General features: G+C 47.9%; 1 protein-coding gene across 6 annotated transcripts; it reads right to left on the reverse strand.

The window, feature by feature from the left end:
* On the reverse strand, positions 1-26,663 carry Vps37c (VPS37C subunit of ESCRT-I). 6 transcript variants are annotated; one of them, XM_074046617.1, is made up of 6 exons: positions 26,398-26,660; positions 17,369-17,975; positions 8,471-8,570; positions 4,196-4,367; positions 3,266-3,348; positions 1-2,230 (listed from the first exon to the last, which is right to left on the reverse strand). In XM_074046617.1, exons 2-6 carry the CDS (start codon positions 17,434-17,436, stop codon positions 1,508-1,510), a joined length of 1,146 nt encoding a protein of 381 aa, XP_073902718.1. In that variant the 5' UTR covers positions 17,437-17,975; positions 26,398-26,660; the 3' UTR covers positions 1-1,507. The 6 variants fall into 6 exon arrangements, with proteins under 6 accessions (XP_073902718.1, XP_073902733.1, XP_073902740.1 ...); XM_074046632.1 differs by lacking the exon at positions 17,369-17,975; XM_074046639.1 differs by lacking the exons at positions 17,369-17,975; positions 26,398-26,660 and adding an exon at positions 22,996-25,758.

The following is a 26,663-nucleotide window of genomic DNA, read 5'->3' on the forward strand; positions in this document are numbered from 1 at the left end:
CACGTAACTCATCCAAGTTTATTACGGCAATTAATTACACAAACATACAGGCAATTGTTCATTTACTTTAGAAGCACTCGCGCAGACTCTGTTAGTGAATTCTCTTTATAAATAACTTAGAAGCAAGCACAGTTGGTAAGGAACCGACGGCCGCTCATTTAGCATCAGACACACGACTGACGGTGCATGGGCTGGGGAGGGGGCAGGCACCAGGAGGTCAGGTTCCTCCTTGGCCCCCAGCAGCCCCAGGCCTAACCAGAGGCTGGGTACTAGGGTGGTGGCCGTTTAAAGGCACGTACGACTTCCTAACCTGTAGCAGCTTCAGGATCTGCCCTGAGACCTGGTTCACATCAGGAACCAAGCTGACGCTTTACCTATCACACCCCTTTTGGCCTAGTGTGGTCATTTTTATTACTGAATATGCCTACAACCCCACAAGGTGCTGGGGCTGCATGTGACAGAGTCACAGGCTCTGCCCTTTACATTCTGAAGACGAGGAGGTGCAGAGACACTGACCCCTGTAGTGATGGTGTTCAGAAAGCACCATTTGGGAAGTCACCATGAAAGTGTCTCTTGACATCTGTCTTGCAGGGACATTGAGGGTATAGGAGAATTACATGGGGGGGAGAAGGGCGGAGGGGGATGCTTACAAATGAGATTCAAGGCACTAAGGAATGGATGGACATGAACCTCAGAAAATGCCAACCAGAAGTGGGGGGTCCAAGGACAGAAGGGTGGCTGGGAGGCAACCTGGGCCCTCTGCTCCAGCCAGGGGCCCAGGGTAACCCCTAGGTTCTCTATCCCATGCAAGTGAGGCCTGGCATCAGCCTTCACACTCCCAGCCCTCCTGCTGTCATTTAAACTAGCACACAGGACAGATGGTGTGACAGCGACCTATCAGAGTTAAGTTATGGCTTTACAGGACTTAAAGTCACTAAATTCCTAACTCTTGTTCTCTCCCTCCAACCCAACATTGGCCATGGTATGCAGGGCAGACCATTCCTGACTATATCCCTTAGCATGGGGCTCCACATCAAGTATACCAAATCCCAGGGGAGAGGCAAGAACGGGCAGAGGCTGGAAACACAGGGCCATCATCATGATCGGCATGCACTGGGTTCAGATGTCCTTGGGAGCAGGCACAAGTAGATGTTCACCTGTGTACACTTGCTCACACAGGCACCAGACAGGCCTCAGTCTCCCCACTTAGCCAGCACAGGAAGAACTGCAGTGAGTCCTTAGAAGGGGGAGCCACCAAGAGGACCTGGCTGGCCTTCCAGACAGGAAGGTGGCTAGGAGCATCTGCCACCTCCAACCCAGTCACCCTGCTCAGGGCTTTTCAGGGCCTGCACGCTCCTGGCCAGGTGCTCCAAGGCCTCTGTGGGCCAACACAAATCCACAGGGAGCAGAGACTCCACTTCCAATGGAACCTCGAATCTCAGTGATGGGTGGGCCAGAGGCTGTGGCACAGGTGGAAGGAGGGAGAGACCAAAGGCCAGGACCAGGACTAATACCCAGGCCAGGCAGGCCCAGGAGGTGGTGAGAAGCCATAGGGGGGAGTGGGCCCAGGAGGATATGGGGGCTGAGGGGGCAACGAGGGCTGTGGCTGCCCTGGGAAGCCTGGAAGCTGGGGCTGCATTGGGTAAGGAGGTTTTCCTCCTGTTGGGAGGTAGGGAGACTGCTGGGGATAACCAGGACTGGGGGCCCGGCCCCCCACCAAGGGGTACCCGGGGCCAGAGGTGCTAGTTGAGGGCACAGAATACCCAGGACGGGGTGGCATGCTCCTCTGTGGGGACCATGAGTAACCCGCAGCAGCCCTGGGTCCTGGCTGGGCTGACGGGTAAGGGGGACCCGGAGGCCCACTGTAGGGGGAGGGCTGGGCCACCACAGGGAAAGGGGCTGGCTGCAGGGCTCCTTGGGCTGTGGGGCCAATGGGCAGGCTAGGTGACGGGCTGTAGGGCAAAGAGTAGGGAGGTACAATGGCTGGCTGTGGAGGTTGTTCTTCAGCCACAGGGGGCGTTGCCTGGGGGGCAGGGCGGGGGGGCGGGGGTGGTGGGCGAGGTGGAGGGGCATCACCCACTAGCTCCTGGGAAGCTCGGGGCCTCCTCACCACATCCTGGAGCTTCTCCACACGGACCCGGCGCAAGTGAGACAGCGTCCTCATGGACGAAAAGGCCTCCAGAAATGTTTCCAAGGGCACCTCACCCTCCAGGAACTTCTCAGCCATGGCCTGGAAGACACAAAGCCCGATGACAACAGATGTCTGCTTGGACAGGGGCCTCCTGCTCACCCCCAAGTCAGAGTTCCATTGCAGCAACCTTGGCCCACCTTACACAACCCCACCTTCCCTGGCCCCCATCCTGAATTCTTTATGGCCCTTTGGGCTGACATCTCATACATGCACCTGTTTGTTCATCCTGTCTCCCTCACTAGAACACCACCTTTAAGGGCAAGGACTATATTGGTCATTGTCACCCTGGCCTCTTGCCCCTGAAATTGTGACAGGTCCAGTGGCCACTGCAAGTGTGCTCAACAGCTGGAGGAAGGCTAGCAACTGAGTTGCTAGCCTGTGGGCTGGGAGGTCCTAAAGCTACCTCATCCAGAGCAGAGAAGGCTCTGCCCACAGACACTGAGGGACGCCCAGGGAGGAGACAGAAAAGTGGGAGAGCAGAGAAGTGGGCCTGGTCTTAGACCTCTTGGGGGTTCCCACTGCAGTGCCCTTCCATCCAGGTTTGAAAGCTGTCCCAGGGCCTGCCAGTCACCCATTCCTCTATCTAGCAGGGCTGGGTTCCCGGTACTATAATCCCCACTCATCCACAGTTCCACTTACCTAAGGTTAACTATGGTCGAAAACTATTAAATAGAAAATGCTAGAAATTAATAACCCACAAATTTTAAATGACTCTTATTATTACATGTTGTTATAATCATCCTATTTTATTATTTGTTGTTAATCTCTTACTGTGCCTAAAATATAAATTATACTTTATCATGGACATATAGGAAAAAACACAGCACCGTACATACAGAGTTCAGTACTATCTAAAGTCTCAGGAATACCCCAGGTGTCTTAAAATGTGCCCCAAGGATAAGGAGGCACCAGTGCATTAAATCCAAAGGCCTCCCTGGGACACCAGGTGCCATCTATCTCTGCCATTTGCTAAGGCCCTCGCCTCACGCTTCGCAGACACTGGGCTCATCATAAAGGACCTGCTTGGGGGCCAGCACCCTGCCCAAGGAAGAGGGGTACCACCTTCCCCCTCACCTCAGACTCCTCCTCAATCTTCATGCCTTCAATCTGCAAAAGATCCAGCAAGGTCCCCGGCTGCAATGCTGAGGAAAATTTCTCTGGAAGGGAAGGCAGAGAGGTCGATGTCGACATTTCAAAGGTATTAGCTATGTTGGTGCTGAAGGCCAGGGGACCAAGAAAGGCTCACAACATGCCCTCTGCATGCAGGAGCCCAGCCCCTGCCCTGGGGGCCACTGCACCCACCCTGCAGGTAGCTCTGTGGGACCCTTTTAGTCCAGCTCCCTCAGACGATCACCTCTCTGAGCACAGAGGAGCTGGAGAGCTGAGCCCCACCTTGGCAAGCGGCCCCTCCTTGACCAGTCCTGGAAGGGATGGACTCCACCAATCCTGTGCTGCCTCAAAGAGAAAGCTACATAACCTATCCAAGCGGCAAGACCAGGACAGCCCCCCCACCTTCACGGATGGCAGGTCCTGGGACACAAAGGACCAGGACCAGCTCTGGAAAGTGCAGAAGTTGAAATGGCTGAGTTGGTGGTATTGGCAAAAAAGGCCCACTGTCTGGATTCAAATCCCAATTCCACCAATCTCTAACTGTGTGACCTTGGCAAGCCCTTGAATCTGAGTCTCAGTTATCTATAAAATGAGAATAACTTTAGACCAGCTATTGTTTCAGACAATAAACATTATCAATGCCCACAATAAAAAGTAAACTATACACAAGAGTGTCTGCCTTTATATGCCTCTATGTAGAAATGTGCGTAAGGCACTGTAGTACAGAGCAGGGAGCACAGCCGGCTGCACTGGCTGCTGGCCCTTTCCTGCTTAGGGAGGGATCTATAGGATCTTCCATGCTATTTCAGCTGCTCTCCCTACTCCCACTGTGAACAGAGTCCCATGTCGGCAGAGAGTCACCTGGAGTGAGCGTCTAGGGTTGGCCATCCTTACCCAGCTTGGCTTTCTGCTCCTGGCACCGCTCTACAAGCTTCCGCAGCTCCTGGTACTTGTCGGAGAGGTTAGAGCGGCTTATCTCCAGGGGACCCTGGAACTCCAGGTTCTGCTCAGCCAGGCTCCGGTTGGTGGCCAGAGCCATCTCCCGTTCCAGTTGCAGGTCCTGGACCTAAGAGAACGGGACAAGCGTCACCAGTCACCCAAGCAGCCTGGGCCAGGGGCTTCTGGACTCACTGCTCATCCAGAAACTGAGGTGGAGCTCAGCCCTCAAACAGTCAGACAAACCTGGGTTCAAATCCCATGCAAGGCACTCTGACCCCAGTGCCTCCTTTAATCCCAATTCAATGGCCCATGACGGGGAAACAAAGGGAAAGCAGCACTAAGGTTCACAGACTAACCAAGTTCCCTGAAGGATAAGCACAGGCCCACCAGGGTTGTGCAGAGCTCCAGGGAAGGAGAGGAGCCATCAGAGGCTTTCTAGGAAGGTCAGGACAAAAGCCCCAAGCACTTGTCTCCAAGTTTCAGAGTCAAGAGGACTCATAAGGAGGATTCAGGAAGCCCAGCCAGACCACAAGCTGGCCATGCCAAGAGGCCCCAAAGGTTGTACTGAGTGGGGCCTAGAAGAGACCATGACACTGATGCAGAAGAGGCTCTGCCCTGCTTCCCAGGTCACATGTGTCCCACAGAGCTGCACAGATGGGGCACTTTAGATGTGTCACCAAATGCCATCAGCTGAAAACACTTCCCAGCTGGGTAGCATGGAGCCCTCAGCTAGGCCCTCTGTTGCTGCCAGCAGTGAGGCAGAAGCCTTATAACCTTTCTATCATGTCACTGGAAGCCACCTACTTGCCAAGGACTCTTTTCACCAAGAGCAGGGCTGGAGACTCAAATCCACTACCATGAGAGAGTGGGGACAATACATTAACAGTGCTTTGTGGCAAAAGGAGCCATAAGGCTCAGGCACAGCTCAGCAAGACCAGTTCCATGGGAGAAGGCATGACCCTGCACCACACGGCTTCTCTACCATGGTCTGCCTAGCCAGACTGGGTCACCTTCTATTAGCCATAGAGAGCCCATGGGCATCCTGGTTGACACTGATCAGCAGACTGCCATGGGGTCTGAAGCCCTGCGCTCTGGGACAAGTCACAGCTACTTGCCTCCACAAAAGTGGCTACTAAAGGACTACAGGGCTCATAGTGTGCCCAGCCCAAGGCCCAAGCTGCTACACTGCAGCAGGTGGCTCTACCCCCTGGGCTGTCTGCTTTGCTGCCACAAACGCCCCTTTCAGCCACTGGACAAGCACACTGACTTAGAGCTAAAGATTCTGGTGAGTTGCTATCTATTAACTATGGAAGCTCATCTTTACTTACATGGTCAGCTCAGAGCTGGGGGCCTGAAGCCCTCTTTTTTTTTTCTTTTATTGTTCATATGTGCATACACGGCTTGGTTCATTTCTCCCCCCTGCCCCCACCCCCTCCCTTACCACCCACTCCACCCCCTCCCTCTCCCCCCCCTCAATACCCAGCAGAAACTATTTTGCCCTTATTTCTAATTTTGTTGTAGAGAGAGTATAAGCAATAATAGGAAGGAACAAGGGGTTTTGCTGGTTGAGATAAGGATAGCTATACAGGGCATTGACTCACATTGATTTCCTGTGCGTGGGTGTTACCTTCTAGGTTAATTCTTTTTGATCTAACCTTTTCTCTAGTACCTGTTCCCCTTTTCCTATTGGCCTCAGTTGGAAGCCCTCTTGCTCAGCCACCTCTTGCAGGGCCCCCAACCCTCTGGCAGCCCCCCATACATCCTCTGCCTTTTCCTTGGGTCTTAACCAATAAATCTACATCATAATAATTTTCCTCTAAACTTGTCCTCATTTCTGCTCACCCCATAATTTCAATTCTTTCTCTTTTAGGGGTTCACTATGAAGCCCTCTGACATCCATTTTTGTACAAGGTCAATATGTTTTGCACATAAGGGAGCTCGGCCACCCTGCCTTGGCCCATTCACTCTCTTTTATACCGAGAAACATCCTTCTCCATGCAGTACCCACATCCCAAACTAAGTGGGCTCCTGTGTCTTCTCACAATCCCAGACTCAACAACTGTTTTATGGTCCATGGTAGAAGAACCAGTCAAAGGGTTTTGAAAGTCTAAGTAGTCTACTCTACTTCTTTCCTGCCCAAAGCCACATGCAGTAGTTTTTTCCCTCAGAGATTTCAAATTGATGGATCAGGCATGACTACACACCATGAAATTCAAGTTGCTTTTTGCCAAAAAGGTTGTGTCTGTTTTCATTTTCCCTGAGTCTGTGCTTCACCAGAGCGTACCAGCCGGCTCAGCCTGGAAGTCTGCTAGTGACAATTAGGTAAAGGCTTCTTCTACCAAGTTCTTTATTTTTTTGTACACATTTAGTTTTATTGTAACAAAGCAACTTGTACACTTTTAACATTTAAAACTGAGCTTTTCTTTCCTATAAAAACAAAAAAGAAAACTTAAAAATAAACAAAATTACAATAGAGATGTCAATTCATAATAAGATCCTACAGGTTCTGCTGATTCTCCCAGAGTGGCAGGGCTCAAGTCATCATTAGGAAGAGAATTTTATTTTAAAAGTATCATCTTAAACTGCAAGGACATTCTTCAAATATCACAATTAAACATGACAAAAGAAGCCATGTTGTCAAAATGCCCACTTAACCCATCCAAACATCTCAAACCCACCCTTTGCTGACCTTCCATACCCCATTTTTAAGTTTTTTTCCTTTTTTTAAACAATAGAAAATAGACACGGGGTAGGTAAGGGAGGGGGTGGGGGGAAGGGGGGAGAAATGACCCAAACATTGTATGCACATATGAATAAAAGAAAAAATAAATTAAAAAAAAAGAAAATAGACAGATACATGTTGCTAAATGATAACTGTCCATTTGTACAGAGACACAGCATAATCTCTTAGCCCAATATACAGAGAAAGGAGGAGCTCCATGCACTTTAGAGACAGCCTTGGAATTTCCCTAACACTGTGCTCATGACAGATTCCAGAAATATCTAGTGCTTACTAGGGTCAAGCATTCCTAATCCAAAAATCCAAAATCTGAAATGCTCTGAAATGTCAGATTTCAGATTTTTGGATGACATATGTTTAACCAGTAAATCTATGCAAAAATTCCAAAATCTGAAATAATTCTGGCCCCAAGAGTTTTGGATAAGGGACACTCAACCTGTAAGGGAAAACAAACTGAAGATGAAGGAATGAAAACCCGTGACTGGTAAGGCACTTGCAGAACTCACAGGTAATTAACGATGGGAGTTAGTCAGCCCTGGAACTTAATCACAATGACCTTTGATTCCCATCCTGGTCAAACAAGTTCACCCTGTATTAGGGCAGCAGGATATGTGCCACATGGAGTCCTCAGACCTCTCTGCCCACCAGTTCTTTTCAACCCAATCCTGCATCACCTCCAACCCCACCAGAGCACCTCACTTGGGTGGAGATCAAGAGCACAGCACAGAAGTGCTCTGGGGAGGAGCCACAAGGGGGCGCTGGGTGAGCAGCTATACTTCCATTTTTATTAACACACTGTGAAGTCACAGGAGACACACGTTCATCAGCGAAAATAACCTCACCAGGGTGAAATGCTAATCTGTTATTTGTGCTTGTGTCTCTCCTTCATATCAGGAGTAGGAGGCAGGAGCTTCTAGCACAGTGGGCAAACTGCAGCCACTCGGGGTGACTGAATATTTCCAGTTGTGTGGTCACATCAGTCACTTAACCTCTCCCATCCTGCATAAATCACAGGAGATGGGGCAAAGAGGGCAAGGAAAGTCATTTTTTCAGTGCAAAGCTCTATACAGGTGGTAGGGTTGTGTTTGTCCCCACGAGGGACTAGGAGCTGAAAGGATTAAATGCCAGTTATGATGGGAAACTGGATAGAACAGAGATGAGCTACATCCCATCCAAGAACAGCTCCTAGAAATCTGAGAATTACCTGAAACCCCAGGGTCACACTGTGGACAAAGGTAGGCATTAAACCACACCAGGTTTTAAGGAGCTGTCTCCAGACTGAGGTTAGACCAACTCCTGGGGTGTCTAGGCCCCTGGGAGGTCCCAAGAATCCAAGTCCAAATGGGGGGTCCTGAACTCCTTGCCACTCCCAAGGCTCCCAGAACCCCAAGACCTGGCCTGAAGCTTCAGGGGCTCTTCTGGCTAGGTTCAAACCAGGGTGATGAATCATTTGCTGGCCTTCCTTGGGCCCTGCAACAGCCTCCCTCTACCTCAGGAGATTCCAAGGCCAGCCGGGAAATTGCCTCTGGATCATTCTGCATTGCCTCCAGCTCCTGTAGGGTCTTGTCCTTCAGCGTCTCCATCTTTCCCCTGCAAACACAGAGTGACACCCCAGTGAGGAAGGGGTGACCTGAGGAAAAGGCACCCTGAGTTGCTACATAATATTTGCCAGAAACAGGAGTTCTCCTTAGATGACACCACTCCACGGGGAGAGGCAAGGGGCCCAGCAAGCACATTCCTGAGGCTCTGTACACCCCTCACCCCAGGGAGACCAAGGAGCCTCCTTCCACCCAAACCATGAGCAACAAGATATGTGTGAGTCACATATCTTGCCAGAGGCAAACCCACAATTCCTCGCAGTGCTAGATGGCGCTCCCTAAGGAACAGACAGAAAAAATCAGCAGATAGTCAGGCAGCAGGACAGAGACTAAATTTGCAAGTGCTAATGCCATCCTGCCCTTGGTAGGCATCTATTTCTGTCTGAACCAGATACCAAGCCCCACACACAGGGCTTTGTGGGCTCCAACATCACAGGCCCAACTCGTTATATTTAGCACACCAGTAACCTCAGGTTTCCCTAGGTATTCTCTGCAACTGTGGCACTCTCATGAGTCACAAAAATGAACTGTCACATGTGTGTCCTCATCGGAGCAGAAAAAAGAAGTCACCAAATTTGCCTTTTGGGCCAGGAGGAAAAGAAATTGACCAACCCAAACAAGTCTGCTCTGACAGAAAACTGGTATCAGCTGTCCCCTCCCTATCTCTCTGCCCAGAGGGACATCCACCAACTGTGTGACAGATGGGTCACAGCCAGGCCCAGGAGGAAAGCTCAGGATCGGAGAAGAGGAAGCAAACACCCCGGCATTCTCTTCCTTTCTGCTGACAGGACCCTCCATTTTTAGTTTAGTTTTATTTTTTCTTTAATCTTTTCTAGATGTACATTTTCCAGCTTGAATGCTGGTCACTACAAAGGTTGCTGGTTTTCAAGAGATTCCAGCACTTCAGCAATCGAAGTCCTCCACCTGCCTCGCAGGTGCTGTGGGGTCAGGAGGAGGCACAAGACAACAGCTAAGCAGGCATCTAGGAATCAAGAGCCAGGGGACAAACAGAAGCAGCTTTCTCCAGGATCAGTTTCCCCACCTGTAAGGAAGGGAAAGGCATCCCCAAGGGTCTTCAGAAAGCTGAAAGGAGAAGCTGAGAAACAGTGATGACATGCTCCCTTTGCTAGGGAAGTCCAGGCTTATGCCTGTGGTCCCAGTGAAGTATGAAAGGTGTCTCCTTTCATGCTCAAAAGTATCCTAGCTTAAACCACAAATCAGATGATCACCCTACTGATGAAGAGCTAACCAAACAGGGGTACCAAGCTCGGGGTGTGACTAGTGGTTGTGTCACACTAGTGTCACACTAGACGCGCTAGCCTAGGTGTGCAAGGCCCTGGGTTCCATCCCCAGTCAGACAGAAATAGCAAAAGTCCAGGCCCTACCATCCCAGCTATGGGGCTTTGCTCAAGTGGAAGCACTCTGAGTTTCATGATCTTCACCTGTGAAATGGACCTCATATCAGACGCTCAATGGCACAATGCACGTAAAGCACTGACTTGGTGCAAGGGTTGTCTTGGAACAAAAGCTAACGAGAGATTTCAACATCACAGAAATTACCCATAGACCACAAAGGGCTCTAACGTGGCCCACTTACAACTTGCTGGGCCTCCAGAGCACCCCCACCCAGGGAGAAGCCTGCCACCCAACAGAGAACCTGCTCACTCATACAGTCAGGGCCAAGTGCAGCAGACACTGTGTGGGCTGAGGATGGAGGCACAGCCCTGGGCAGCTAGCTGACCATACATTAACAGGATGATTGGCTGAGTGCCGGTGGCTCATGCCTGTAATCCTAGCTACTCGGGAGGCAGAGATCAGGAGGACAGCAGTTCAAAGCCAGCCCAGGCAAATAGTCCATGAGACCCTATCTTGAAAATACCCAACACAAAACAACTGGCAGAGTGGTTTAAGTGGTCTTGAAGCCCTGAGTTCAAACCCCAATACTGCCAAAAATAAAAATAATAATAATAATAATAATAGCATGATCAGCAGTGCCTCTACTGAGGCTGCCCACAGGGCCAGGACCACTCACATTACAGTGAGGCTCCATGCACGGAAGAACCCTGAACAGAACCAGCTTCCCCCCAACAACTTATCCAGGAGTGGTGTCTCTAAAGTCTCACAAAGTATCACATTCAAGGTGATACAGCCTTGAGCAACAGATGGCAAACTGTTTGGTTTCAGAATCTGTCTTATCTCCCAACATTACTGAGGACCACAAAGAAACCATTTATGTGGATTACAGCTACCAATATTTACTGCCTTAGAAATTAAATGTGCTGCCTTTTTTCGGGGGAGAGGGGGCAGTACTCGAGTTTGAACTAAGGGCCCCGTGCTTGCTAGGTAGATGCTCTGCTACTTGAGCCACATCCCCAGCCCTTTTTGCTCTAGTTTTTCAATTAAAGTCTCATGCATTTGCCTAGGGCTGGCCTCAGACCATGATCCTCCTACCAACAACTCCTATGTAGCTAGGATTACAGGTGTGCACTACCACACCAAGCCAAGTATGTTTAGTTTTGTAAGAAACTGCCAGACTGTCTTCCAAAGTGGCTACCCCATTCTGCATTCTGCCAATGAGCTAGAGATGAATGTTCTTTTTAGAGGCTCAATTTTCCTTACCTATAAGATGGATAAACAAACTCTTATTGTTATGAGGCTGCTTCCTTCTGCAACCAAATCTCTTTGCAAATTCCCCCACTAATTTATATAATCACTAATTTATATATAATTTATATAAGCAAGCATGGGACTTACTTAACCCTATTTCAAAGAAGAAATAAAGCCCAGAAAGAAACAGGAAGGGTCCAAGATCTACAAGCTTTTTGTGATCAAACCACCAGAGGGCACAGTCCCTTCCCTACTGTGGTGTTTTCCTTTATCCCACCTGTTCTGCCCGTCATAGGGTTGTGAGGAGGATCAAGGGTCATTTATAAAGCCCACAATCCAGAGATCACAAGCCCAGGCATGCAAATGCACTAACAAACTCCACCCACTTTGTGGCCTCCCCCTCCTGGATGGAGGTGGTTCACACATCTCAGGCCAGGCAGGCCAGTACCATTCCATGAAATTTATCACATCACCCACTGGAAGTTACTGGCAGGCATCTTTGTCTAACAAGTCAGACATCACATGCTCCCAGTCACCCAGAGAGGCCAAACGCAACAAACACTTCTCTGGGGTCATCATTTAGAAAAGTATGAACAGGAAACCACTGTGCTCGAGACCCACAGAGCAGCTATTTATGGTGTCCCTGCAGCCAGGGAGAAGATTTGGAGAATCTTTTCAAAGTAGCCACCACCACAACTCAGGATGTCACAAAGGAGCGAACTGGGGGTTACCAACACAGTATTCAGGGACCAATACTGGAGGGACATGTTTCTGGAGGGCTTGACAAGTCCAATTTCTTCAGGCCCTGAGCACCAGGGCCTTGACCTAGACCACCTTCCATGACCAAGATGGCAGCAGGCTGCTGGGGGCTTCCTTACTAATGTTGGAGTGTGAAACTGAAGCAGACGTAGAAGAGGCAGAAGGTGAGAAGAGGTGAGCCCCCTGTACCCGAGAGAACACTTCATTCACCTCCACTTTCCCAGTGCCCAGCACAAGCCATCTCCCAGACAGCTCATAAAAGAACCTGAGAGGAAGAGAGGGGGGAAAACAAATCAGTCAGCTAGCAGATGGGTCCTACAAGACATGGGGACATGAGATCAGAGTCTCCTTCTACTTCCTCATGCCTTCCTTCATTTCTCCATTCCTTTACTGAATAAACACTTATCAAACAATTCCTATATGCCAAGAACTATACAAGTCTCCACATCAAGGAATGCAGAATAAACAAGGACAGAGGGAGGGAGGTAAATATTTGTTGTGTTGTTACTATGAGCCAGGCAGACTTAACATGTAAAACCTTATCCTAACTCTCAAAGAAATTGGTTTGGTTTTTAAAAGCCCCCAAAACTCACAACAAATCATTGTGAACACAAGTGAGATGGGCCACAACAGAGGTGGGAACAAGATAGCTCTGAGAGGCTTCTCATGCATGGCAGGGGGAGGGGAGGTGGCACAAAGTCCTTGTGGGAGCCACTGCAGGTCTGGGGGTAAGGGTGGCTAGCAAGGCAGGTAGCTGCACAGTGATTACAGGGATAGAGAGACAACATGAAAGAGGATGACACCGTAGAGTCAGAGGTGATCAGACTGGGAGGCAGTGGGAAATTGGTGCAAGAGCTAGTCTGTGTTCTTTGCACCAAAAGACAAAATGGGTCCCTGTTACCTAGCTAACAGCCACTGAGAAGGAAAAGGGCTTGTTTTTGTTTCTCTTTCTTTTTTCGCTGCTTTTTTCTTTTTAACTGTTGTCTTCTCTGCAGTTTTCACCTCCACCAGAGGACACAACCACAGCCACCTACCAAGGCCAGGCCAAGTTAGAGGCCAAACACAGGGCAGGGAAGTGTGATCTGCTGGCCCAGGCCCAGCTCTAGGCCCCTCCTGCCAGAAAGAGGATGAGGCTGGGCCAGGCCTGCCAGCTCTCTGAATCAGGAGGTAGAGGTCCAGATCTAGGTGCATTGCTCCATTTGTGAATTTCAGAAGGCAATTCAGAGTTGTAAAAAAAAAACTCCAGGTGGGTCACCAAAACCCAGGGGCTATGGTTTATAACCTTGAACTGACACCATATCCTTTGCTGGCCACACATGCAGGAATGCCAAATCATAGAGAAGTGACCGGGACAGTAGACAGAGGAGAGAGGAGACAAAAACATGTCACAGGCATCTTTTGCCACAAAGCCCTGAGAGGCAGGGCACAGGCTGCAGAAGCCTGAGCATAGCGCTCAAAGTCCAGGAGGCAGCATTTCCAGGTAGCCCTGGCCTTTCAGTGCACCCACTGCAGCAAGGAGGAACAGAGCCAAATGGAGACGCCATCTGGCCCCATTGCTGGTCTCAACTTCTTTTCATGACTTTATATCTCGGCTAAATCATTCCACATGATTTTAACAAGCGGAACAAGATCTAGCAGAAGATAGGGAGACTCAATGGCAGATTAGGGCCAGTGATTTAGGCCAAAGGTCCTGTCACTTCTGAAAACTCCCCAGCAGAGGTGGTTGCAGAACCTCCCAGGCAGGGGGTCAACCCCCTGGGCAAGGCTCAAACTGCACCGCAGCCTTCAGGTCTGTAATTTTTGTCCTGACTACAGAGCTCAAAAACAAAGTTTAAAGGATCAGAGATCCTTTCAAGGATTGAAGAAAAAAAATACCCAAGTATTTTTTTTTTAAGTTAAGCCAGCATGCAACATGCAGTAATTTCTAGGCCAGGAGGCTACTGAGAGCCAAGCAAGGAAGGCACCCCAGCAGTCCAGAGCTGCTGGTGGGACCTGGACCTGAATCCTGCCTGTCCAACCGGTTAACACCAGCTTTCCTCCACAGGATGCAGAGAGGAACAGAACAGACTAGGGACAAATGACCTGGGTTTGTGCTTTGACTCTACTGCTCTTGACCTCAATTCAAGTCACTTAACCTCAGGCTCCTTACCTGAAAAACGGGGTGCCACAACAATCCCCCTTGGGGGTTGCTTTGTGGTGCAGATAAGCAAGCACCTGAAAAGGCTTTGCAAACTCTTAAGTGCCACAACACTCTTTCTACCTCTCTAGGTGATCTGATAATTAGGGGCAACTTCTGAGACCCCTGGGGTACAACACACGGCCAAGCAAAGTGACTGTCCTGTGATGGGGTAGGGCAGGTACACCCTCTAACCCCCAGGCTCCCAGCAACTCCAATCACTCTCCTCCCTGCTGCCAGCCAACACTTATTTGCCAGGGACTTCAAGCCTGAAATCACACAGAAAAAAGAGGTGTAAAAGTCTCAGTTTCTTTTAAATTTCCCACATCCACCCACAGTACTGGAAGAAAGCACTTCCCTGGCAACCTGCAAAGTTCAACTGCACTTGTTATAGGGAACTGGCCCCATCCCACCCCCCTCCATATGAAAAACACCTGCTGTTGCCTTGGAAACCTTTCTAATCCTGCTGCTTGCTGAGGAAATATGTGTTGACCTGATCTAGTTTTCTTTTCCCAGAAGACTGCAGCAGTGCACCCAAGCACCAGATTCCTGGTTTCTCAGGGGAGGTAATAAAAACAAATGGAACCATCATGCTCTGCTCACTTGATCCAAAGCATCGCTTAATTGGTCTTCCTCACAATTTGAAAAGTAGGAATATGGGGCCAGGTGTGGTGGTACCCATCTATAATCCCAGCTATTAGAGAGGCAGAGGTAGGAGGATCACGTTACAATGAAGGCCTAAGCAAAAACACAAGATCTTGTTCTAAAACAAACTAAAGTTTAAAAAAAAAACTAAGGGTATACCTCAAGTGGTAGAGTGCTTGCCTAGCAAGCTCAAGGCCATTATTTCAAACCACAGTACACCAGAAAAGAGAGGAGAGGGAGAGAAAAGCAAGAAAAAGGAAAAGAAAAAGGAAAGTTGAAGCGTAAACCACAGGAGGGAGACTTTGAGGGTTGTGTTTTTATTGTTGTTGTTTGCTGTACTGGGAATGGAATCCAGGACCTTGTACACAGGCTAAGCAAGTGTTCTACACTGAGCTACAGCCCCAACCCAGTTCCCATTCTTTCTAGGCAATTGCTGGCGTTGGGGGTTGACAGTCCTTCCCCACCAGTATTACACAGGCCAGCATGGAGGGCAGCAAAAAGAGCTCCAGGCTTCAGAGCCAAATATTTTCTAGATTCAAATCCCAGTGTGACCTCTTCACTGAAGAACACTGGTGACTTACTCAGCCTTTCTCATTCTGTTCCTCATTTGTAAAATGGGGCTAATACTACCAACATCATGGGGTTGTAAAGATTTAATGAGAATTAGACAATTTCTAAAGGTGCTAGAAAAGTCACTAAGCAGCAGGCCTAGCCTAGGTAGTCAATAGGTGATAATTCACATGCCATCACACACTTTATGATTATAAAATGCTGCCTGTCAACTTTTCCATGCCACCAGCTATGTACACATCAAAGAACTCTGAATGATCTGAGCCCAGAAAAACAAAAGGTGTGGCTTTCTAGAACAGGCTCCAAATCAATACAAAGTCCGCAAATAGAAACATACAGACACATCTATGGGCGAATGTACAATCTCTCAGAATAAGGCTTCATGAAGAAAACTGTCACCTTTATGCAAATATTTAGATAACAACCTACTGCTCCTTGGGCTACTAAAAAAATGCCAGCTGCCACCCCCTTTGCCCAGAGACAGGATCACCAGTGAGACCTTCCAGGAGCGATGAGCCTGTTCACCACACCAGGTGTGGGGCTCTCGAGAGTTGACAGAAGACTTCAGGAACCAGGTCTGTCCACTCCCTGGGCTGACTCACCAGCTGAGGTGCCCTGGGCAAGCTGTAGAGCCTGACCCCCACAAGGGCCTGGGCTCCTTCTTTCCCTTCAATGGCCCAGGCCATCTGCTAGACTCCTCCCAAGCCTGATGAATCTCTCATCTGCATCCCTGAGATCTCAATGCCAGGTTTTCTCTCCTCCAAACCATACTTCCCTTCCAGGCACCATCGCCATCAGCAACCACAGCTTTTTGCAGTCACTCTCAATCCTCCATTGGGCCAGTTCAGATGTGTGGGTGGCCCTGACCACTTATGTCCAGTCTCTGAGCTTTACTGTGAGTGTTCCAAAATCTTGAGCCAATCAGAACTGAACTGCCAAAGGCTCCACAGGGGCTCCGCCTCCAGTGCTGTTCCTCACAATCCTCCAGCCAGCCAGGTACCTCTGGATCAATTTTTCTTAAAACACTTCCTTTCCTGAGCCTAGACATCCCCTCTCCAGAGCAGCCAAGGTGCTTGGAAACCACTGCCCTGATCCCTCACTCTGCTGCCCAGACCCTTGCCACCTCCACACCAACCCCTGCCAAGTCCTGCTCTTCTTCCGCTCAGCTGTAATGTCTTACCAGCAGGCAAGCATCAGGGTGCTCTGCAGCAAAGAAGAAGGGGACACACCAGGTTTCACTCCCTACTTCTTAGTTCCCCTCTTGAACCCCATGGTCCATCAGAAGAACAGGACCCATGACAGTCCTCGCAGTCAAGGGTTAGAGTGCTTCATAAGCGCAGAGCATGTTCGAGGTACGTCATCTGAAGCAATGCTATAATCCTCACAGTGGCCCCTACACCGTTTTCCTCGCTACAGAGGAGCAAACTGCATAGAAGACAAGTGCCATTGCCCACATCCTCACAAGGAAGAAATAGTGGAGCTTGAGGTTCAACCTAGGCAGTCTGGTGTGCAACCCATGCTCTCACGCATATGATGCCTCTCCATCAGGTCCACGTGCACTAAACATAGTGTCTGGCTCTGGGAACAAACTTAATAAGTGGTCATTATCATGGACATGTTCAGCTAGCCTCCTAACGGTAAGGCTGTTAGATGGTGTTCGGCACCCTGCAGACCTTAACAACCCCTCCTTTACCAGCACTCAGGCTACAGCCCAAGTTCCTCAGTCAGCACAAAGGGCCCAGAGCCCTGGTGGCAGCAGAGTTGTGTCTCCTCCAGATCTCAGCTCAGTGGAAGAGATCAGCAATGGAAGGCTCAGTATCTAAAAGACAGCAGCCCTGGTGCTCAGTCACTAACCAGCTGGGGAGCACGGGCAGGTAATTTAATCTCTCCATGCCTTGGTTTCTTCTTTAAGATGGGCCTCGAAGGATGAGTGAGTTAGCACCTGGAAGGTCTACCATTTGGTCCTCAGGCAGGGCTGAAAAAATGGTGATCGTGATCACTGTGGCTAAGCTCAGGCATCTGCCCATTCTTACCTCCGCAACTCAAGCACTTCCCATGTGACTCTGAGGACAGGAACTTCAGATTCCTCCAGAGATAGCATCTGTCAGCAAAGTGACATAACTCTGACAGCTGGATACAACCAGACAATAGCACTCAGCTTCTGTCAATATGATGGCCAGGAAACAGGTAATTTAACAAGCTATCAAACTTCACCTTAAATCCCAGTCACCTAGCCAGGCCTCTTCCTTCTTTGGCCTGTGGCTCTGACTTGAAAGAAAAACATCCTAAGTAATTTCACACCACAATTCCACGTGTTCTTCCTGTGTCCCTACTGATTAGCTGGCTCAGAAAGGACTCCACTGTGCTGCTGTCAGTCATTCCCTTCTAATCTGCACTGAGAAGCTGAGCAAGCAGATTCAATCATCCCTTATAGAAGGATCAAGGTAAAGGTTAAGGCAAAGACGCATTGAGGACAAATTCAGGAGTCTGTTTAGCATCATGCAAGGTGTCTGTTGAAAAGCCCAAGATGATAAGACCACTGATGGTTTGTAGCCATCCAAGGCTGGTAGAAGGTGGAGTGGCTGCAGACCTTATGAACTTCTGGGACCAGCAGAATTATAAACAGGTAGACAGGTGCATCTAGACACAGATAAGAAGAAACTGAGTCAGAGCCTCCTTCGTATCTGCTTGGCTCAGGCAGGAACCCACGAAGGCCATTCTCAAACAGGAAAAGTGGCTACCAGTGGCTTCGCTGGGGTCTGCACTTATTTTTATCCTCATGTAGAATGTCTACCCAAAACCAGCCTCTCCAGACACTGCCTGCCTGGTTCTAAGAAATTCAGTCCCCTTCAACCCTTTTCCACATACCCAGGAACCCCTAGAGAACAGTCGATCAGAGCTCTCAAAGCCCTGTTTTAAAACTTCCCATGGTTCCCACTGTCTTGGTATTATGTTCACAATGTCATGCTTCTTGGCCTGGCATACAATGGTCAGCTGACCCTGAACCCTTTCCAGCTGGCTCTCCTACCACCCATGGACCGCTCATCCCACCCCAACTCTTTCTGGCCTGCCTTCTAGACACCAGTACAGAAGGCATACTTTCAGTCTGTTGACAAATAATGATCTACAGAGGTCACTAAGGCAGGAATCCTGCCCTCCAGTTCACAGTACACACCATCCTGCCTGTTAGATCCCCTGGTTGCTCTGCCTCAAATACTCTTGCCCTACAACTTTTCCATCAAGCAAACACCTGCTTATACCTCAAATGTCATCATCTCTGGAAAGTTTTCCCTGATCATTCTTCTCAAAAAATTAATGCCCTCCCATGGTTTTCTGTATATTCCATGTGCCATTTATTGTCTGGGAATCAGCATCTTTCTCCAGCAAGCATACGAGCTCCCCAAGGACACAGCCCATATCACATTCACTAGGTGCCTCCCAGCACCTAGGCCAATGCTGAGCACATACAAGGCACCAAGGGACTTCTGCTTTCAGTCAATATGAAGGAACAGTGATCAGACTCACTCTCCCACCTCAAACAACTAAAAAATCAGACAAAGCAAACAAAGCAATCATTCTTAAACACCAGACGTTAGGCAGCCCAGAAGAGTGATTCTGAGAGAAGAACACAGACAATGTGAGTTCTAGAGTTGCCCCAACTTATTGCCTAGAGCATCTCCAGTCATGGCACAGGAGTTGGGAAGAGGGAGTCCAGAAAGACAAAGGTAGCCAGCATTCACAGGGGATACCTGGGAGGAGGGAGCCATACAGAGAAAAACCTGTAAAGGGCTCCCCTCTGGTCTCAACTAGCACTAATCAGTACCCACCAGGATTACAGGGAACAATTCTTGGACCTTGATTCAGCCAGAAATGTGTGTGCAGCAGTCACAGAGAGAAAAACCTCATAATTTACAGGATATTGTTAGAGTATTAAGGAAGATATTATTTTGGTAGTAGGGAAAAATAAGCTCTCATCTAAAGGCTGTTCTGATGCCAGCTACCAAAGCTTACAAGAAGCCTTTAAAGGACCAACCTGTTTCCAAGGAAATTAATAATGTCCCAAAACAATGCCAAGAATATTTATGGAAAAAATATCCAACATCCAATGAAGTAAAATTCCTATCTGACAGCCAATCAGAAATTGACAAACATTCAAAGAAGAAAAAAATTGACCTGCAAAGAGGAAATCAAACAAGAACAGACCCAGGTATCATACAGATAAGAGAATTAGCAAGCAAGAACATTAAAGTAGTTACTACAACCATATTCCACATTTTCAACAGACTAAAATAAAGCTTGAGCATTGTAAGTAGAAACTTGGAAGATTCAAAAAAAAAAAAAAAGGCCTTGCTAGGCTCTGGTGATTCACTCCTGTAATTCTAGCTACTTGGGAGGCTGAGATCAGGATTGTTGTTCAAGGTCAGCCAAGACAAGTAGTTCATGAGACCCTCATCTCCAAAATAACCAGAGCAAAATGGACTGGGGTTGCGGCTCAAGTGGTAGAAAGCCTGCTTTGCAAGCACAAAGCCCTGAATTCAAACCCCTCTCCCACCAAAAAAGGCCTAAATCAAAGTTCTATAAGTGAAAACTATAATGTTTGACATACGAGGTATACTAGATAGGAAAACCAGCAGATTAGACTCTGCGGAAGAAAAAAATCAGTAAGTTGAAAACATGGCAACAGAAACTACCCAAAACAAACCACAAAGAGAAGAAAAGATGAGGGAGAAAATGAATTATGAGAGAGCCATGGAACAACTGCAAGCACTCTTATATACATATAACTCAAGTCCCCAACAAAAAGAACAGGGAGTGGAGTGGAAAATATTTGAAGAACTACTGGATAAAAACTTTCCAATCTAGTGTAAGCTATAAACTCAAAGATAAAAAAAAAAAATCAATGAATCCCAAGAACAAGAAACTTAAAGAAAAGTACACAAAACACAGCATAACTAAATTGCTTAAGCCCAGTGATAAGAAATCAGCTAGAGGAGGAAAAGAAATATTACAAATAAAAGAACAAAAATAAGAATAGCAGCAGATTACTCATATGAAACAATGCAAACAGAAGACACTGAAACAATGTATTTTAAGAACTGAAGAATAACAGTCAACTCAGAATTCTATACCCAGAGATTTCTCACAAAACCAAAACCAAAATACTTTCCTAGGACATCTAAAAGCTGAAGGAATTCATCACCAACAGAGCAGCATTACAAGAAACGTTAAAGGAAATCCTCAAATAAAAAGGAACTTGAAACAAGAGAAAATCTGGACCTATATGGGGGAAATAAAGAGCACCAGAAACAATAAACAAATTAGCAAATATAAAAGATATTGCCTCTTCTTTTAATCTTCTTACAAGATAACTGAATGTGTAAAGCAAAAAATAATGTATTGCGGGATTTATAACATGTAGTAGAAGTAAAATGTGTAACAAAAGTACCAAAGCCAGGGGGGAGGAAAGGAAAGTACACTTATACTGTATGCAAAGTGGCACAGAGCACTTGAAAATAGACTGTGATAAGATAAAGATGCACACCATATACCTTAAAGCAAACACTAAAAAAAAAAAAAAAAAAAGTGTTACAGACAACCAAGGAAGCAAATGCAATCACAAAAAAAAAAAAAACCAAAGAAATGGGAAAGTAGAACAAAAAAACATAGAACAGACTGAAAACAAATAGCAAGGCAGTAGACTCAAACTCAACCATATCAATCACATTAAATGTAAATAACCTAAACACCCCAATTAAAAGGCAGAGATTGTAAGACTGAAAAGCAACACCCATCTATATGCTGCCTACAAGAAACAAACTTGAAATATCTATCACAAATAGTTTGGATTTTAAAAGATATACCATAATTTTTAAATTTCTCTCTCTCTCGCTTCCCATCACTATCCCCACTCCCTCACCTGCAGTGCTGGGTTTGGAACCCAAGTTCTTCCATGTGCTAGGCAGGTCCTCTACCACTGAGCTACATCCCAGTCCCTAATCTCTAGCTTTTAAGTGTAGTAATGTAAAACTTAACCATTTTAGCCATTTTTATGTGTACAGTTCTTAGACATTAGGTACATTTACTTGGTGGTGTAACCATCACCACCATCCATCTCCAGAACTTTTTCAATACCCCATACTGAAATTCTGTCCCATTAAACACCAATTCCCTATTCTTCCCACCCCAACCCTTGCAACTACCATTTATTTTGTTTCTATGAATTTGACTCTAGAAACCCCATAAAGAAACAACCATATAATATTTGTTCTTTTGTGAGTGGTATGTTCCACTTAGCAGGATGTCTTTAAGGTTCATTCATTGCAGCATGTGTCAAATTTTCCTTCCTTTTTCAAGATGGGTAATATTCTATCTGATCTATGTTCCACATTTTGTTTATCCATTCATCTGCTAATGTACACTTGGGTTGTTGCTTCCCCTTTTGCCATTGTAAATAATGCTGCTGTGTACATACACAAATGGTTACTTGAGTTCCTGCTTTCACTTCTTTTAGGTACATACCCAGAAGTGGACTTGCTGGGTCATAAGGTAATTTTTTCTGGAAATACCACCCCATTTTCTACTGTGACTGCACCATTTTACATTCCTACCAAAAATACACAAGTGTTTTAATTTTTTCCACACCCTCACCAATACTACTTCATAGTCTTTAAATATTCATCCTAATAAGTGTGAAGTTGAATTACCCTGTGATTTTAATTTGCATTTTCCAAATGCAACATCTTTTTACATGCTTTTTGGCCAATCATACATCTTCTTTGGAGAAACATCTATTCAAATCCTTTGCCCATTTCTGAATTGTGTCTGTGTTTTGTTATTGAGTTACAGGAGCTTTTTATGTACTCTAGATATCAACCCACTAACACTATTTTTAAAACACTGAATAGACTATATTAATATCAGACGAAGTAGATTTCAGAGCAAAGAATATTTCCATGTTAAAAGGGTAATTTCATAATAAGGAAGGCCAACTCACAAAGGGACTGTATCCTCACAAATGTTCATTCAGTTAATAACAGAGCTTCAAAATACAAGAAACAAAATCTGATAGAACTACAAGAAATGGACAAATTCACAATTACAGTTGAAAGTTTTGAGGCAGACTAGTGGAACCCAACCCTCCCTAAGGGTATTTGACTGGGAGTTAAACCCTGATAAGAATGTTAATTTCATGACAGATCTTTGATGTAAGCACCACTTAAATGAGTTTTTTTTTTCCTTTCAAATGAAAAAAGCTGTCAGACAGTTCTGTCACTTGATTGACAGCTGTCAGACCCTTCCTTCAACTGACCACAACTGCCCAGGAACAAATCAGTCAACTCCCCATGGCCGGGATGGAGGAGGAATCAGAAATGTTGCTGCTATCTTCACAGTTCCTGAGTCCAAGGGAGACTGTGAAGAACCCTGTGCCACTCCTGAAGTTTCACTGGGAGGTACAGCAGCCACAACATCAGCTCCCAACATTTTCTCTCAGAAATCAAGGGAGCAGTTAATCATGATTTCTTCAGCTGACAATCACAGCTGTTTTAAAACCCTCATGGCTGCCCAGGTGAGACTCTCATCCAGCCTGACTCCCAGTGGAGACGTCAGACCAGCCGCCAACACCATGATCTTCCTTCTAGTTAAAGGGGGACCATCATACCTGTCATGGCCACTGCTCCAACAGGGACTTCGCCTCAGGAGGCTCCCCTTCAGCCATGACAGCTTCAAGTGACCCTTAGATGACCCCACCTACAGCCAATTCAAACAACCCTACACATGGCTTCTCTGGACCTCATCTTAGCAATCCTCAACCTGGTCAAGGAGGCACCCCTCCCCTACCCATGACAGCTAGTGGCCATGCATGACTAGCTATATAAGCTGCACTCCTTTCATCCTCAGCCCAGCAGTTCAGAAGACCTCCCTCCTAGACACTGCCTGTGCTGCAGCACAGGCCCAAATAAACCCTCCTCCAAGGTCTTTTACCATAAGTAGAGTGGGCTGAGCTGGTTGCACAAAGAACAGGCAACTCCCAGGGTTGCCTGCCCCAGGTTCCCAGCGTCAGCTGGAGGGCAGCATAAGAGTTCCAGAGTGGCTTGTGACAGAGACCGGGGAGAAATGAGACGATGGAGGACTGGGGAAACGATAGAAGTCAAGAGATGGTGGAGAATGGAGACTGCAGAAGGCAGAGGACTGTCAAGAGCCAAGCCTACAAAAGGCAAAAACTAGAGACTACAGACAGCTGAGACTGAAGGGCTGCAAGCCCAACCACTGAAGAGTTCCAGAAAGCCACCAAGAGTTCCAAGCTACAGCTACTAAGGGGCAGCACTAAGGGCTGAGGGTCGCCAACACTAAGCTCAGAGCTGTAACACTAGCTGCTGGGTACGGCCCCCGGCACGTAAAGCCCAAGGCTCTAACAGAGTAAGAGTGGAGAGTTCTAGACCTTGGAGCTGCTGGACTTACACCTGGTCTACTGCCTTTCCATCTGAATAGAGCAAAAGAACCCTCAGCCATTTGGTGACAATTCCAGTGTCCCAATCTCAGTAACTATTTACAACAGAAGACAGTCAGAAAGGACAACAGAAGAGTTAACAACACTACCAACCAACTTGACTTAATTGAAATTTACAGAATTCTCTATCCAATATCAGGAGAATACAGTCTTCTCAAGTACTCACAGAACACAGACCATCTACTGAACTTATCATAAAGCAAGTCTCAGGAAATTTAAATCAAATCATACAAATTATGCCCTCTGTTTAAAAATTCAATCAGAAGTCAATGTTTATTGGACAGGAGAATAAAGTAATACTATAATGCTCGTTTTGCTTTTACTAATCATAATTCTGCTGAGGAGAGACCAGATAAATTAGCAGTGGAATTAAAAAGTATTTACAGGTCTGCAATGCTAGGCATACCTCACTGGAGTTACCTGCCTCAGGTTCAGGGTAAAGATTCTCCCTTCTCTCATCTCCAGCCCATCCTAAGCCCCAGGGGCCCCACCTGGCAGCCCCAGTTCAGTCAAGACAAACCTGTTTGACATTTGCTGATCCACTATACAACTAGTGAAAGCAGATACAGAGGAGAGAATGCAGGGGGTACCTGTTAAGTAAACATGCCTTTAAAACTGACATAAACCTAAAAGACTGTTGCCATTACAGGAACCTCTGTGTCAAAGGACAACAATCTTGAAACAAATCGGTACCTTCTGAAAACTCCACATCCTGCAAGGAAACTTCCAATAGAATTCCCACACAACAGAGATCGAATTAGATTAAAGCAAGGTCTTCAATGACATGCTGATGTCAGTCTGGAAAAACCCTACTACTACTGGCCAACAGTGTCCACAAATGATTCACGTGGCTATTTATCCTAAAGCCCTTTTAATGGCAAATTAGATATTTCAAAGAAATCAGCAAAAAGAAAACAAGAATCCCTGGTGATAGTCTCACTTCCAAGCTACCAGTGGCCCAGCAAGTCTACAAACTTGCCTTAAAGTAAAAACAACCCAGTGCACTTTTTAAAAAAGCTCTTGGGATCCCCTCCAGATAATAGCATAATTTCTCAAGGCAAGACTCTATATTTTTAACAAGCATCATAGATGAACCTTAAGGCCCAGCAAATTTTGGAAACTAAGGAATCTGAGAGGCAGTATCACAGAATCAAAAGCATATTAGCTGTGAGAAAAGGTCCAAGGGTTAAAAATCTCAATTCTGCCACTTACTGGCTGACACTAACCAAGTTATCTAACATCTCTAGACACTTCATCTGTAAAATGGGATCACCCACCTATTCAGAGGTATTCAAAAAGCACCAAAGATAGCACCCAGCACATGGCAGCCACCTAAGAAGTCAGACCTATTGATCTGCAAAGCAACCACCAGAAGCTGCTCAAATGAAGCAGTCCATAATGAAAATTTTCTACTTAATGGAAATTACAAAGGCACTGAGCCAGATTTCCAAAATGATCTAGGAAAAAGGCTTTTCTGAGCACTGTGACCACCAAGAACAAAAACTCCAGTAGCTAGTTATTTCGCCCAGCAGACCACATTCACACCCAGAATCTACACCCCAACATCAAGTCTGTGCAGGGTTGCAGCTTTGGGCACCTTCCCAAGTCCCTTGGTTCCCACCACCTCCAGCTGTAGGGCTGGCAGTCAAGTGGCGGTATCTTGAGTACACCAGAAAACAGGATCCTGGTAAAAGACACAGAGCAGTGAGGGGGGTGGCAAAGGGCCTGGGGCAGCAACAGGAAACCCGGGATAGCAGTCTGAAGTTCCCTGTCACAAGATGAACTGGCCAATTCCAATGAGTGACAAGGTGTAGGTGAGAAAGCTCTGCCTAGGCTCAGGGGCTGAGACCTTGAGGTGTAGTCAACTCTGCCAGTAAACTCACAGCAACGCCCTGGGAACTCGCCCCTCCCCATAAAGTGGGACCCACCTCCCACCCCCGCCAGCTGTGAGGGGAAAACGGAGCGGAACCACGCACACACTGGGAATATACACACCCCTGCCCTTTGCACCCAGAGTGTCCAGGCGTAAGGACTGCTCAGTGATGCTGGACACTCCAAGTGGGGGTCCAGAATAAAGGTCAAGAACAGATCCAAGGCTGAAAGCCCAACCTCTCACTGCCCTGGGGAAAAGCCACAGACCAGCAAGTCAAAGGCCAGAGTTCGTCCAACCCCGCGCTGCCACCGGCCGCGTGTGCGCCCACTGGCAAGTCAGTGTTCACGCCCAGGCCTCAGTTTCCCCATACGGACAACGGGCAAACTGGCTCTAAGGACACCAGAATTGCGACCGCAAGATGCTCCAACATGGGGCGAGGGGCTGCATAGGGTTAGCAGATGGTTGGATGGAGGGGACCCCCCGCCTCGCTCCCTCCCACCGCGCGGGGCAGGGGCGCCGGCCCGCAGCTAGTCACGCGCCCCTCGCGCCCAATCGCCGGCTTCTGCCGGGGGGTGGGGGGGGCGGGCAGACGGGGGCCACCGGGAGCCACGTTCGGCGCCGCCCTCGCCCGCAGCCCCGCCCGCCGGCCACAGGCCCCGACCCTCCCCAGCCCGGCTCACCTGCCGGGGCTGCCGCCGCCGCCGCCGCCACCACCGCGGGTAAACCGCGGCCGCGCCCACACTTCCGGGATCCGCGAGGCCCGCCCCCGCCGGATGTGACTCCCCTCCCACGTCCGGGCCGGGAGCGGGGCCGCGCAGCCCGTCCCCAACACGTTGGGCGCCTCGCCTCGTGGGCCTCGGAGGTGCCACTACACTGGCCCCCGCACACTTACGGCCAGCCAGTACCACACCCACCCGGGGCCATTGGGCCCCGCCCGCGCGCGTCA

Source organism: Castor canadensis, chromosome 1, assembly GCF_047511655.1.
Source record: "Castor canadensis chromosome 1, mCasCan1.hap1v2, whole genome shotgun sequence".
NCBI classification, from domain to species: Eukaryota; Metazoa; Chordata; class Mammalia; order Rodentia; family Castoridae; genus Castor; species Castor canadensis.

What these genes read in the sequence shown, in the direction of transcription:
- Vps37c (XM_074046617.1), bottom strand. Translation starts at nt 17,436, where the DNA reads ATGCTATCTCTGGAGGAATCTGAAGTTCCTGTCCTCAGAGTCACATGG. An exon ending in TGGCCTTGGAATCTCCTGAG is followed by an intron (nt 4,368 to 8,470) that starts GTAGAGGGAGGC and finishes CCGTTCTCTTAG; the next exon opens with GTCCAGGACCTGCAACTGGA. An exon ending in GGAGCAGAAAGCCAAGCTGG is followed by an intron (nt 3,349 to 4,195) that starts GTAAGGATGGCC and finishes CTTCCCTTCCAG; the next exon opens with AGAAATTTTCCTCAGCATTG.